Raw genomic sequence first — 13654 nt, 5'->3', positions numbered from 1 at the left:
TCCCTACAGTGTCTTCTAGAAGTTTTGTTGTTTTTCTTTTCCATTTATGTTTATAATCACCCAGAATTGATTTTTGTGTATACTATGAGGTAGAGGGGACAAATTTCGTTTTACTTTTTTTTCATTATCATACCCAATTGTTCCAGAACCATTCACTGGGGGGAAAGAGCTGTCTTTTCCCCCATGAATCTGTAGTGTCATTGGTGTCAAAAATCAAGTGTTTGTGTTCTGATGTGTCCGTTTCTGGACTCTCTCTTCTCATCTGCTGGTTTATATGTCTGTCCCTTCCCCCAAGACCTCACTGTGTTGATTATTACAGTTTTATTATAATAAGTTTAGATATCAGATAAGCAAGTCCTCTCACGTTGCTTTTCTTCTTTAACCTTCTCAGCTATTCTTAGCCCTTTGCATTGCCATATAAACTTTAGAAAGAGTTTGTCAAGTTCCACAGAAAATCCTGTTGGGATTTTCACTTTGGAATGCATTGAATCTTCAGGTCATTTGGGAGAGAATTGACATCTTTAGAATATTGGATTGTCCAGTCTTTAACTCCTCTTTAATTTATCTCAGCAATGTTTTAGAATTTTCTTTGTAGATGTCTTCCATCTTACATACTTTTTGTTAGATTTATTGCTAGGTGTCTGATGAGGCTATTGTGAATTACATCCTTTCCTTTTTTTTTAAGCACCATTTTCTAACTTGTTTTCTCATTTAGCTGGCATACATTGTTATATAGTAATGCATGGAATTAAACTTTTGAGTTCTTGTAACATTTCTGAAAATACCTTGACTTTATTCTCATAGCTGGTAGGTAATTTGGCTGAAATAGAATTAGGCTTGAATTTATTGCTTAATTTTCTTCTACTGTCCAGTGTTGCTAGTGTGAAGTCTTGGCAATCTAATTCTAGTTACTTTGTTAAGTATCCTGTTCTCCCTGGAAGCTTTTAGAGTTTTCTCTTTATTCTTGGTGTTGTTAGAGACTGTGAATCTTTTTTCATTCATTGTGCTTAAGTGTTTGGTGAGAGTGGTTACTCATACCCTTCAGGTACAAGGAATGTCTTTTATTTTTATTCTCTTTGCCTTTTTTCTTTATATTCTAAGACATTTCCTCTATTTCTATTTATCTTCATTTCGTAAATCATAATTATCAAGAGTTCTTTCTTGTTCTGTTGTTTTAGCTTTCTAGCATTTTTAAAAAATATACCATCTTGGGGCTTCCCTGGTGGCGCAGTGGTTGAGAGTCCGCCTGCCGATGCAGGGGACACGGGTTCGTGCCCTGGTCCAGGAAGATCCCACATGCCGCGGAGCGGCTGGGCCCGTGAGCCATGGCCGCTGAGCCTGCGCGTCCGGAGCCTGTGCTCCGGGACGGGAGAGGCCACAACAGTGAGAGGCCCGCGTACCGCAAAAAATATATATATACCATCCTGATATCTTTGTGTGTTTATTTAAAAATTTTTGTGCTCTTTTCTTTCCCTTGAATTGTATTTGCTTCTTCTGGATCAGGTTTTCTCTTTCTCCTGCTTTTTTGTTTTATTCTCTAGATCAGGAGTCAGTAAATATTTTCTGTGAAGGATAGGCTTTGCAAGCCAAAAGCAAAATTGAGGGTAGAATGTAGCTACTGATATAACAAGTGGGAGAAAACAAATTTCCACAGCATTTTTATTGACAAAATTTAACATATAATTGAGTTTTTTGTTGTACAGGTTTACTAGTGAGAATGAGGGGATTCTTCTTTTGGGGTAATAATTTGTTTAACTGGAGTTCAAAGTTAGTGTTCCCTATCAAAATTGATTGCAAAGATTCATCTGTTAGTGCTGATTTGTAATTAGACTCTATACATTTCATCTTTAAAGGTGTCTTTTTACTGCAGCTCCTGCAGAAAACTCTTATCAGTTCACCAGCATGATTGTTATTGAGTATATTCATTGCTTGGAAGGCATTTTTAAAAGTTTATTAGATTTTTCTCTTGAGATTTGTGTTTTAGCATGTCATTACATTGCAGATTAATTACTTCCAATTGAAGGTTAGGTGATAACTCCTCAGTTGCACAGTTAAATGGATTTTGAAATAGCGATATCGTTTGCATATACATTAAAATCTGAAAAACACTGCTGGAACTGTAGTTTGAGCCTGGAAGATAAATCTACTGCAAATTTGCGTGAGAATGGAGATCTTGCTTCTTCTTGTAGCTTTGGACAGCACAGTGATATGAGCGATGTCAGTAACATCTGTCAACTCATCAAGAGCCAAGGAAAACCACTTGATATCATTTGTCTTATTTTTTTAGTTGTCAGTTTCTCCCAGTTCCCTCACATCTTTGAGAAACTGTTGTTGCCAAAAGGCCAATTTTCTTAAACAACTTTTTCTCTGGATGGTTCTTCAATTGCTGCAATCAAACATGATTTAATTAACTCACCATCAGCTTTCTTTGGCTAACAAATGAGCCACTCAGAAACTTACTTTGATTGCAGCCTCATTTTCATTTTTGATTTTTGTGAGGAAATAATTTTGTGATGAGATATTTTGCTTATATTTTCTAATTTTTCTCACCATGGCTTTCCTGTGAGTTGGGATTATTGTGATGAATGCTTAATATTGTCAATAATGTCAACATATATCGTGTTCCTTCAGCACTGCTGTAGTATCATTGTGTAATAACCGTAATGCTTTGCCACCTAACTTGACAGTAAAATAATCCACACTTTACTGTGTCTTAAATGCATGGCATTCGAAGTCTGCTTTTCATGTTTTGACACGGTAGGTGTGCACCGGTAATGAAACAAAAAAGTATCATGAGTGATACGTGACGTATTCAACATGCTGTCAAGTTATAACTGTCAAGGCTTCCCTGGTGGCACAGTGGTTAAGAATCCGCCTGCCAGTGCAGGGGACCATGGGTTCGAGCCCTGGTCCGGGAATATCCCACATAACACGGAGCAACTAATCCTGTGTGCCACAACTACTGAGCCTGTGCTCTAGAGCCCGCGAGCCACGACTACTGAAGCCCGCGTGTCTAGAACCCATGGTCCACAACAAGAGAAGCCACTGCAGTGAGAAGCCTGGGCACCGCAACAAAGAGTAGCCCCTGCTCGCAGCAACTAGAGAAAGCCTGCGCGCAGCAACGAAGACCCAACGCAGCCAAAATAAAATAAATAAATAAAATTTTTTTTTTTTAAGTTATGGGCTTCCCTGGTGGCGCAGTGGTTGTGGGTCCGCCTGCCAATGAGGGGGGCGCGGGTTCGTGCCCTGGTCCGGGAGGATCCCACGTGCCGCGGAGCGGCTGGGCCCGTGGGCCATGGCCTCTGGGCCTGCGCGTCCGGAGTCTGTGCTCTGCGGTGGGAGGGGCCACGGCAGTGAGAGGCCCGCGTACCGCGCCAAAAAAAAAAAGTTACACCTGTCACTGAAATTCATGGTATGCTGAGCATGACTGTAAAGTGATGAGAGAGCCACAGCCACCTACGGTCTCTTTTGCATCTGCTCAGCTCTGAAAGCAGCCAGTGTAATACGTAAATGAGTGAGCAAGGCTGTGTTCTGATAAAACTTTATGGATGCTGAAATTAGAATTGTATATAATTCCCGTGTCATGAAATGTTATTTCATTTTTTTCCCCCCAACCATTTAAAAAATGTAAAGACCATTCTTAGCTTGCTGACTATTACAAAAACAGGTAGCAGGATAGATTTGGCCCTTGGTTATATTTTAATGACCACTGCTCTAGATTTCATCATTAGCTTTTGTTTTTCTTTGTCTCTTGATTTAAGAAAGGCCTGGAGAGTTGATGGATGTTCTTTGCTGCTCTGTTGGTAGGTCTATGTCTCCATAGGCCTTTCTCCTAAATGGAAAGCCTGATGGGGCATTCAGTACGTGAGTGGGATGTGTGCATCTCTAGGTTTCCAGCAGCATAGTAGTTCTTAACCTTCTTTGTGCCATGCACCCCCTTTGGCAGTCTGGTGAAGCCCATGGGCCCCTTATAATAATGTTTTTAAGTGTATAAAATATGTTGGATTACAATGGAAATTGATCTTATTGAAACACAGTTATCAAAATATTAAAGAACAAATGGGGTAAGAGTAATATGCTCTTTATAAATGCACTAAATAGTAAGATCCAGCGTTAGGTCTAATTACTGTAATTTTGACATAGTTATAAACATAAAAGATATTTTGAGGTCTGCAATAACTATAATATATGAAAGTGCCTGTGATTTCTAGTGGTGACAGTCGCAGCTGCTGCTAATACTACTGTGGTTTGTTGCTGTAGTTCAAAGCAGAAGAAAATGCCAAGTGTCAATTTAGAGGTTGATGAAAATAATGTGTGATTTTTATTACTATCCAAGTTCATTGAATTCTATCCATAAACCCTTGGCCAGAGGCAGGGCGGGGTGGGGCCATCTCTGGACAGCAGGTTAAGAACCCTGATATAGGGTGAGTGGATAGAGTGTTTTTCTGGTGGGAGTTGCTCCCAAATGTCAGAATATGGAGGACTTCACTCTGGGGTCTTAGTACCCATACAAGAAGACTTGGCTTTTATCAGACATTTTAATACATTTCTTTAGCGAATAGCTCTCTTTTTGCCCAGGGTAAATTTTTTTTTTTAATAAATTTTAAAAATTTATTTATTTATGGCTGTGTTGGGTCTTTGTTGCTGCGTGCGGGCTTTCTCTTGTTGCGGCGAGCCTCTTCGTGGCGGTGCACGGGCTTCTCATTGCGGTGGCTTCTCTTGTTGCGGAGCAGGGGCTCTAGGCACGTGGGTTCAGTAGTTGTGGCACTTGGGCTCTAGAGTGCAGGCTCAGTAGTTGTGGTGCACGGGCTTAGTTGCTCCGTGGCATGTGGGATCTTCCCGGACCAGCGCTCGAACCCGTGTCCCCTGCATCGGCAGGCGGGTTCTTAACCACTGCGCCACCAGGGAAGTCCCCTGCCCAGGGTAAATTTTTGTTTGATTGTACTCTGGGTTGGGGGTGGGTGGGCAGAGATAATTTGTTACAATAGCTTTGTTTGTTTTTATGTAGAATTTTAAGCCATTCTCATTTATAGCCCTATTTCTCACACTGCACCCTAAGCCCAGTCTCCAAATTATAACTTGCTTTTTGTTTGTCAAAAATTTGCCAGGAATTTGTTGAACTTTTCTTAATTCCAAATGAGTGTACTTCATTCCCCGTCTCCTATACACACACTATTTTAGGACTATTAATTTTTATATTTCTATACTTTTATTTCTGTGGAATTTCAGGAGGCCATACGAGTTCTATATACCATCCTGAATCAAATGCAAGAAAATCTTTTACTTAAAAAAGAAGAAAAATACTTTATGTAGACTCCTTTATAAAACATAAAAAAGTTGTAATATCGTGTTCTTATACTTTCCAAATTGTATAGAGTTTAAAGTTAGCTGCATGAAGAAAAGAGCAATGAGTTTAAAGTTAGCTGCATGAAGAAAAGTATTGAAGCAATCATTTGTATATTGGAGCAATGAGTTTAAAGTTAGCTGCATGAAGCAATGAGTTTAAAGTTAGCTGCATGAAGAAAAGTATTTAAGCAATCATTTGTATATTGTGTGTTTCGGTGCCCTCTGAAAAGAATCATATCAATTAGGAATATTTTATAGTAAAACAACATAGTTGATGATTGTCCTGGTTTTATAATGTTGCCAAGTCATCTCATCTCTTCATTTAATACAAATAAGTCAGTTTTGTTACTACTTGTAGTAAAAGGGGTCTGCTTCAGTACCGCAGGCCTCCGCATCTTGTGCGGGGGAGGGGGAACACATAATCACCCATTTGGATCCTCGTAATATTTTGATTCAGATGCACTGAATAGAATCTCATGTTTGATTGAGCTAAACTTCTTGTGAACTGTTGGATATTGAATGAATTTTTGGTTCTCCCTGTGCCTACTAAATAAAATTAAAGGCCAAAACCAAGGTAAACATAATAATTATCACAGGAGTCAGCCAACTTTTTCATAATGGACCAGATTTTTGACTTTGTGAGCCATATCGTCTCTCACAGCTAAGCAGCCATAGATTAATGAATGAATGAATGAGTGTGACTGTTGCAACAAAACATTATTTATAAGAGCAGGAGGCCAGGCCCCTAACCTGAAGCTGTTTACAAGTTTGTTCTATGGTATGTTGGAAAAGGTGCTCTTTTCTTGAGGACTCAGAGATGAGAAACTTGGAGGCTTGAAGATTGGATTGGTTGGTAGTCTTGTCTGGTGTAATGAAAATAAGATGTACAGTGAAGCCCTTGTCAGGTTAGGCAACCTTCTCAGCTTGTTCGGATTCTTCAAGCAGGGGGCAAATTCATTTTCTATACCATAGTCAACCCTCCAGTGGTAGAGCTTCTAGCTTGGAAGTTAACCATCAAAGGTAAACCATTAAACTGGACCACCTAGTATATTTTGTGATTCTCCTTTGCTGCCTTCCTCAGTTATGTGAGGGTAGATGAGACCAGGCCCGAAAGCTCTGGAGCAGGATAATTGGCCAATTTAATGATAGACATATCATCTCTTCCTGAGATCAGAATAGGAGCCCTTTGGCAGTTGGGCTTTTTAAAAATAAACTTTTTAATTGAAATGTACTGGTTGTAACTGTACAGCTTGATATACCTGTGTCACCAAGTATAGACACCTGTGTAACCGGTACTTGGAAATTTTTATATGCAAAGTGCTTTAAGTTGTCTGCTTTGATCACCTCGGGCTGCTTCAGGGTCAGCTGCCATACCTGAGTTCCTGTTCCAGTGGATGCCTGTGTTTGTAGCTGTCACCTTGGGGCAGCTCCAACAACAGAGTTAGAAGACTATTTCTGAAAGTAAAATTAACTTAATTACAGAGAATGGGGCAATTCTTTCTTCTCATCATTGCTGCCACATCCTATGCCACCAGTGCTGTGAGTTATAGGGAAAAAATAGGCTTTGGTATGTGTGATGTATCTTACTTAGTATAGCGGATTTTCAGTTGGGCCATTACAGTGTTCTGTTCTTTTATGAAATGACGAGCTATTGAGTTAAACTGTTTAAAAGTATAGTCTATGCAAAGGGAGAAGTAAAATGTGAACTATAATTCTGTAGTTCCTTTATATCAAATAATTAAGATATAGAGCTTTAGTCTTTCTTTTTTCTTTTCTTTTTTTCTTTTATTGGGGTATAGTTGTTTTACAATGTTGTGTTAGTTTCCACCGTACAGCGAAGTGGAGTTCCCTGTGCTACACAGCAGGTTCTCATTAGTTATCTATTTTATACAGATTAGTGTATGTATGTCAATCCCAATCTTCCAATTCATCTCACCCCCCGAGGCTTTAGTCTTTCAGTTCAGTAAAGTACAGTGTACAAATTCAGAATCTTCCCTCAAACCATCTTTAAGGATAGGGTTTTTTTTTTTTCATTCTGGAAAATTTCATATACATAAGAACGGAAAGAATAGCATATGAAACCCCTATATACCCATCTCCCAACCTCAACAGTGATCAATTCATGGCCAGTCTTTGCTTCTTCTTTATAACCAGATTGTTTTGAATCATACTAGGTTTTAAAAATTGAAAATGTAATTTTCACTTAGTTTAGGCACTTCGGAAACTCTACATCACGGAAGAATTTGCGACATAGAAAATCAAGAAGTAAGGACTATGATGTATATAGTGATAACGATATCTGCAGTCAGGAATCAGAAGATAATTTTGCTAAAGAGCTTCAACAATATATACAAGCTAAAGAGATGGCAAATGTTACTCAATCCTTATCGCTTCCTGAAGAATCTGTGAAGAAAGAGGGAGCAAAGGATACCCAGAAAGGTAAAGGTAAGAGTCCAATTATTTTATCATTTAAAGTTATCTAGAAAAGCAGCCACATTTATCCACATATGGATGGGGGGGAGGGGTTCGCTTGCATTTTATCTCATGATAAGATCACGTTTTCCTGGATCTTTACACCAAGTGTGAGCTGGTCACTTGGTGTACAAACGCTTAGTTTGCGGGAGGAGCGGAGAGTTCAGGAGGGTTTTCAAAGGACATGACTGCTTTGAAAGGGAGAATGCTAAATCCCTGGCCTCAGCATGTGTGAAGGACAGGAAATACCTGTTTGCTGTCCTCTAAAGAAGAATGAGTTTAATTAATGTCTGGGATGGTAGTGTGTCAGACTAAAGTCAGAAATATATTCTTTTAGATTACTAAAATGAAATTAAGCCACAGATATGAGAATAAATAACAATTGTAAATGAAATTCTTAATCTTCTCATTTTATTTTTTTCCCCTCTTTAAATGTTCTTCTATTTAAAATGGATCTATAGATAAACTTAATGTATAAAATGTTTTCAGTGAGTAATCTGACAGCCATATATGAGGTCATTTAAAACATTTGAAGGTTTTACTGTTACAGTGCTATAGCAGCAGTTCCTACTTAGACCTATTGTACTCTGAACACTTCAGAAGGATCTGGCTGATGGCTAGCAAGATTGATTTCATGAATTATCTTGTTTTTTTCCCCAATAATACCTTATATATTTTCACAAAGAGTTAATTTGGGATCCACAATATATTAATCCAAGCGCTTCTAGAAAGACAGGTCAGCATCATCCTAGTTATTACTCTTCGAGCAATGGAGAAGTTTTCCTGGATTATTATAGAATATACTTCTTAAGAGTAAACTGCTATTGTACTTTTATATCATCTTTAAATTTAACTTTCTTGCTTTTAGCTGTTAAACAAAAAAATAAAAATAAAAACCTTAAAGCTGTTCGCAAGAATGGTAAACAGAAGAAAATGAAGCGAAAATGGCCTGGCACTAGAGACAAAGGATCAAACGCTTCCCTGAGGAACAGTGGCTCACAGGAACAGGTATGAGAATATACGCCTGTCGGAGGGCACTGCCTGCCCTTGGATTTTCATCTTGCACCCCAATGGGATCTCCTCTTACCTCCAGTGGTCTCCATGGGTTCTTCTTTCTCACTGTTGGGCTGCCTTCCCTCACACTCGTTAGCTGCCAGCGCCCACTCAGGCCTTAGTGTCATACCTGTTGCCCCTGTATACACGCACACAAGCCCCCTGATTTCTGAGGGCTGTGCAAAAACAGATATGGGAGGCAGGGAGAATATAAGATAGCCATGAGGACATTCCAAAGGCCACAGAGTCTTACAGAGTTTCTACTCTTAAAGTCCCTGGTCTGTTGGTTTTTGACTCCCTCTGGAAATTGAAGATGAATATTTTTGAGCTTTGACCTTATCAGACACTCCCTACCCTCCTGGAATTTATTTTATTTTATTTATTTATTTATTTATTTTTAAATTTTTTTACCTCCTGGAATTTTGATTTTGCTTTCGCTTTGTAGAAGTTCCTCTTCCTTGGTCTGCAGATGTAATCACGGTAGAACAATAAGTGACTCCTCTGGTCTCTGCTTTTCTGAGGGCTTCTAAGCTGGATGACCACCTTTAGTTGGGCTTCGTTAGGCTTGGTTCGGCTTGGTTCAGGAGGCAGGAGTTGAGGGTGGTAAAATATTAGAAATACCAAATATTATAGATTGAAATGTATTTATATAAAATCTGTTTTACAAAGGAGGAGTCCGAAGCCCTAGGGTTTAGGTAACTGCCTGTAGTTACAAGGGCCAGGGCAGGGCTAGACCCAGGCAGTTTCCCTTTCCTTTGTTTTTTTTTAAAATATATATTTATTTACATATTTATTTATTTATTTGGCTGCGCCAGGTCTTAGTTGATTCATGCGGGATCTTTAGTTGCGGCATGTGGGATCTAGTTCCCTGACAGCCTGGGCCCCCTGCACTGGGTGCGTGGAGTCTTAACCACTGGACCACAAGCGAAGTCCCCCCTTTCATTTGTTTTAGATTGACTCAAATGATTATTCAGCCAAAGCTGACAGCCCTGCTACATGAGGAACAAATGTAAACATATATGTTAGAATTTAATAACATAATCAAAATAAAACCCAGAGTTAAAACTGACATATTTATTAGACACGTAATTTTGATGGTGCTAAGTGGAAGTCTGACATTATTGCAAAGCAGATCACGTAAATATACAGTCAGCTCCCTTCTTTGTACTTACTGAATTCCTAAGACTGTATGCGGGTATATGGTACGTAGAAGCTGTAAGTTGTACCACAAGTTAACACACTAAAAGTGATTTATGTTTCTAAAGACGTAAAATGAAATTCCCCTTTTGTTTTCGTACCTTTATTGCCATTTTTGAGGGTATATTTCTAATTATGTTTGTTAATTTGAGCTCGTCAGTACACTCAGCTCACACGTAGTGAGCATCTCACTGAAATGAAAGATCACACTACTTTTGGTTTACCTTATGATTTTGAGGTTTGTCCCCATTGTTCTGAAGAGGCTTGTTCTTAGACTTCACTTTTTAATCAGAAGTAGTGGTACTTTCCTTTTAAAATTTTTAAATTAATTTTTTAAAACAAGGGAAAGGTACAATAAAATATTCATATTCATAATGTTCAGTGATGGAATGCTGTTGAAACTGACAAAACATTAATTTTTTTCAACTGATGTGCAAAAGTCCACATCTTACCTGCAGGCCAATTCAGAAGAGTTACTTTTTAATGTTTTTAAAGGTGGTTTAAAATAATTTTGTACCGCCTTCCCTCGTGGCACAGTGGATAAGAATCTGCCCGCCAATGCAGGGGACACAGGTTTGATCCCTGGTCTGGGAAGATCCCACATGCCACGGAGCAACTAAGCCCATGCGCCACAACTACTGAGCCTGCACTCTAGAGCCCGCGAGCCACAACTACTGAAGCCCGTGTGCCTAGAGCCTGTGCTGCACAACAAGAGAAGCCACCGCAGTGAGAATCCCCCACACCGCAATAGAGAGTAGCCCCCGCTCGACGCAACTAGAAAAAGCCCGCACACAGCAACGAAGACCCAATGCAGCCAAAAATAAATAAATAATTAATTAATTGAAAGAACACATTTTTTTGTACAATGGAATAAGATATTTAATTTTTTATTTCTCACATTTAGTTTTTTGTTTTTGTTTTCAAAGGATGGCAAACCTAAAGAGAAGCAGCAGCCTGTGAGAATGAGTCAGGGATTCATCAACCAACATACGGTGCAACGCCAGGGAAAACAAATTTGTAAATATTTCCTTGAAAGGAAATGTATTAAGGTATAAAAAACGTGTAAGCAAAAATATACTAAAATGTGAGATATAGCAAAAGTGTACTAAAACCGACTCCTCTTTCCATTAGACACTCCAAAAGTGTACCTGTACAATTTTAGAACCGTTTCCTTCTGGGAAAGTTTCACTTAGAAAATTTTACTGAAATATTCTTTTATGTTTAGGAGAGTAGATAATTTTTTAAAAAAATGCTTTGTGTTAAAAATATTAAGGACTTGACAGATTTTTAAGCAGATGTATATATGTGATGTGGTTATGATGGCTCGTTAAGAATTAGATTGTACTGCTTCTAAGACTTTGTTTTCTTCTAGAATCATTAAGTAGGAATTGTAATGACGTAACTATGAGGAATAATGGTTTTTCCTTATTCCTTCTTTTGGCCCAGGGAGACCAGTGTAAATTTGATCATGCTGCAGAGATAGAGAAGAAAAAGGAAATGTGTAAGTTTTATGTACAAGGATATTGTACCAGAGGTGAAAACTGTCTGTATTTGCATAATATCCTTTATCACAAGGTACAGTAACTTTACTTTTCATAAACATTTACATGAATGTAAAATTTTGAGTGAAACCAGTGTTTTAGCCATGGCAAAATTACATTATCCAAGCTCAACTCAGTATTGAAGTGATTAAATTGTACACAGATTTTTTTCCTTTCCCCCCAAGCAAGAGTCTTTAGAAATTCTCTCAAATGCACATCCTCCCAACCTGGGTAGTGTAACAGCGTCATGAGACCTATTCAGACCTATCCAGAAAAACTCTGAATTTCTGCTGTGACATCCACTAATTGAATCTATATTCATGTAATCCGCTTCATAAAAGAGGCAGGAATTGCACAGTTTGGGAGTACTCGTTTTCTGCACATTCAGTACTGTACAAAGGTTAATTGTCCCTTAATTTGAAGAATAACCCTAACTCTTCAGTGTAAATGGTCTAGACATGTTGTAAAAATACGAACATAAACATTTTAGGGTAACTGGACCTTTGATCAACACAAAAGCTGTTTTCCTTCAGTCATTCAATACAAGGAACCGCAAATTCTAACTTGAGAAATTTTTCCTAGAAAACAATATCGAAGCTGTATAAATTGTTCCTATTTTATACAAGCCTAATATATGAAGGATCCAGATTTGTAAGACATATCATTGTCATTGACTTTAATCCCCGCACCGCAAAAGAATGCTTTAAAAATAATCCCATTTCTCAAAGTATTTAAAATACACATCCCTCTCTTATATCAGTGAAGTATACCTGTAGTTTATTTTAAGAATGGATATGAAGGAAAAAAGTGTCCTGTGATAGCCAATAAACTTTATAATCATCCTAAAATTAGATTTTTCTTATAATCCAGTTAATAATTTACTGTCTCGTATTTTAAATAGAGAATTTGTTTCTACTAGTAGAAAAGAACTTTACGTAGGAAAAATAAAGTTACTAAATGAATAACAAATTATTTTAGTTGGATTACAGTTGTTCTTTTCCTTAACATTTGGGTTAACATGAATATCCTTGCAAGTTTTACCATACAGGAGCAAAATGTTATCAGGGAGAATATTGCAAGTTTTCACATGCTCCACTGACTGCTGAAACACAAGAACTGTTGGCTAAAGTAAGTACAATTTTAATTTTTGTTTCTCTCTCTTTTTTTTTTTAATTTATTTTATTTTTTTATTTTATCTTTGACTGTGTTAGGTCTTCGTTGCTGTGCGCGGGCTTTCTCTAGTTGCGGTGAGCGGGGGCCACTCTTCGTTGCGGTGTGCAGGCCTCTCATTGCAGTGGCCTCTCCTATTGTGGAGCACGGGCTCTAGGCGCACAGGCATCAGTAGTTGTGGCACGTGGGCTCAGTAGTTGTGGCTCACAGGCTCTAGAGCAGAGGCTCAGTAGTTGTGGCACATGGGCCTAGTTGCTGTGCGGCATGTGGGATCCTCCCGGTCCAGGGCTTGAACCCGTGTCCCCTGCATTGACAGGCAGATTCGTAACCACTGTGCCACCAGGGAAGGCCCTGTTTTTCTTTTTTAAAGAATACTTTTGAACTAAGGGTGGAATTTGAAAAGACACTCACAGTTTCTTAAGAAGAGTGCCTCATAGGGTAGCATGTGGGTTATATTAGGACTGATAATCTAAGGATTTACTTCAGTTTAGAAAATTCATTTGTATATTTTTTCTTGTAGCTTAAAGGAAAATTTATACTTACTGCTGGTGTAAATTGGAATGTTCTTAAAACCTTCAGTGTAGTTAGCAACCTTAGTAGCTAAGTTAACCAGAGGAAAACAAAGCAAGTAGGAGAAATGGTACTCCTGTTATACTCTTAGAAGGAAAGTTAAGGATCATTGGTTGATAAATATTTTAGGGTTACATCAAAACATACTTAAGTAGTTATTTCAAAGTTTTCTTCAAATATTCTTTCAGATGTAAGAAAAGATAATTGAAAAATAATAGTCGTTTATGTTCTTTCATTTCCCATGTGTTAATTGGAGCTAGTCTTTTCAAAATTAAACTGAAATATAAGTGAAAATAAAAGATTCT

At 38.3% G+C, this 13654-nt stretch overlaps 1 protein-coding gene across 1 annotated transcript in view; it reads left to right on the top strand.

Moving 5' to 3' along the window:
* The window catches only part of ZC3H8 (zinc finger CCCH-type containing 8), a 35124-nt gene that overhangs the window by 6276 nt on the left and 15194 nt on the right, over positions 1 to 13654 (top strand). The window contains exons 3-7 of the mRNA XM_007470222.1: positions 7554 to 7785; positions 8687 to 8826; positions 10995 to 11117; positions 11515 to 11626; positions 12628 to 12737. Coding sequence (XP_007470284.1) covers positions 7554 to 7785; positions 8687 to 8826; positions 10995 to 11117; positions 11515 to 11626; positions 12628 to 12737 — 717 coding nt within the window. The remainder of the gene's footprint in view (positions 1 to 7553; positions 7786 to 8686; positions 8827 to 10994; positions 11118 to 11514; positions 11627 to 12627; positions 12738 to 13654) is intronic.

This window comes from Lipotes vexillifer, unplaced genomic scaffold (assembly GCF_000442215.2).
Source record: "Lipotes vexillifer unplaced genomic scaffold, Lipotes_vexillifer_v1.1 scaffold1139, whole genome shotgun sequence".
In the NCBI taxonomy this organism is placed as follows: domain Eukaryota; kingdom Metazoa; phylum Chordata; class Mammalia; order Artiodactyla; family Lipotidae; genus Lipotes; species Lipotes vexillifer.
The sequence above is the reverse complement of the archived record's forward strand: the minus strand, read 5'-3'. Positions and strand labels throughout refer to the sequence as shown.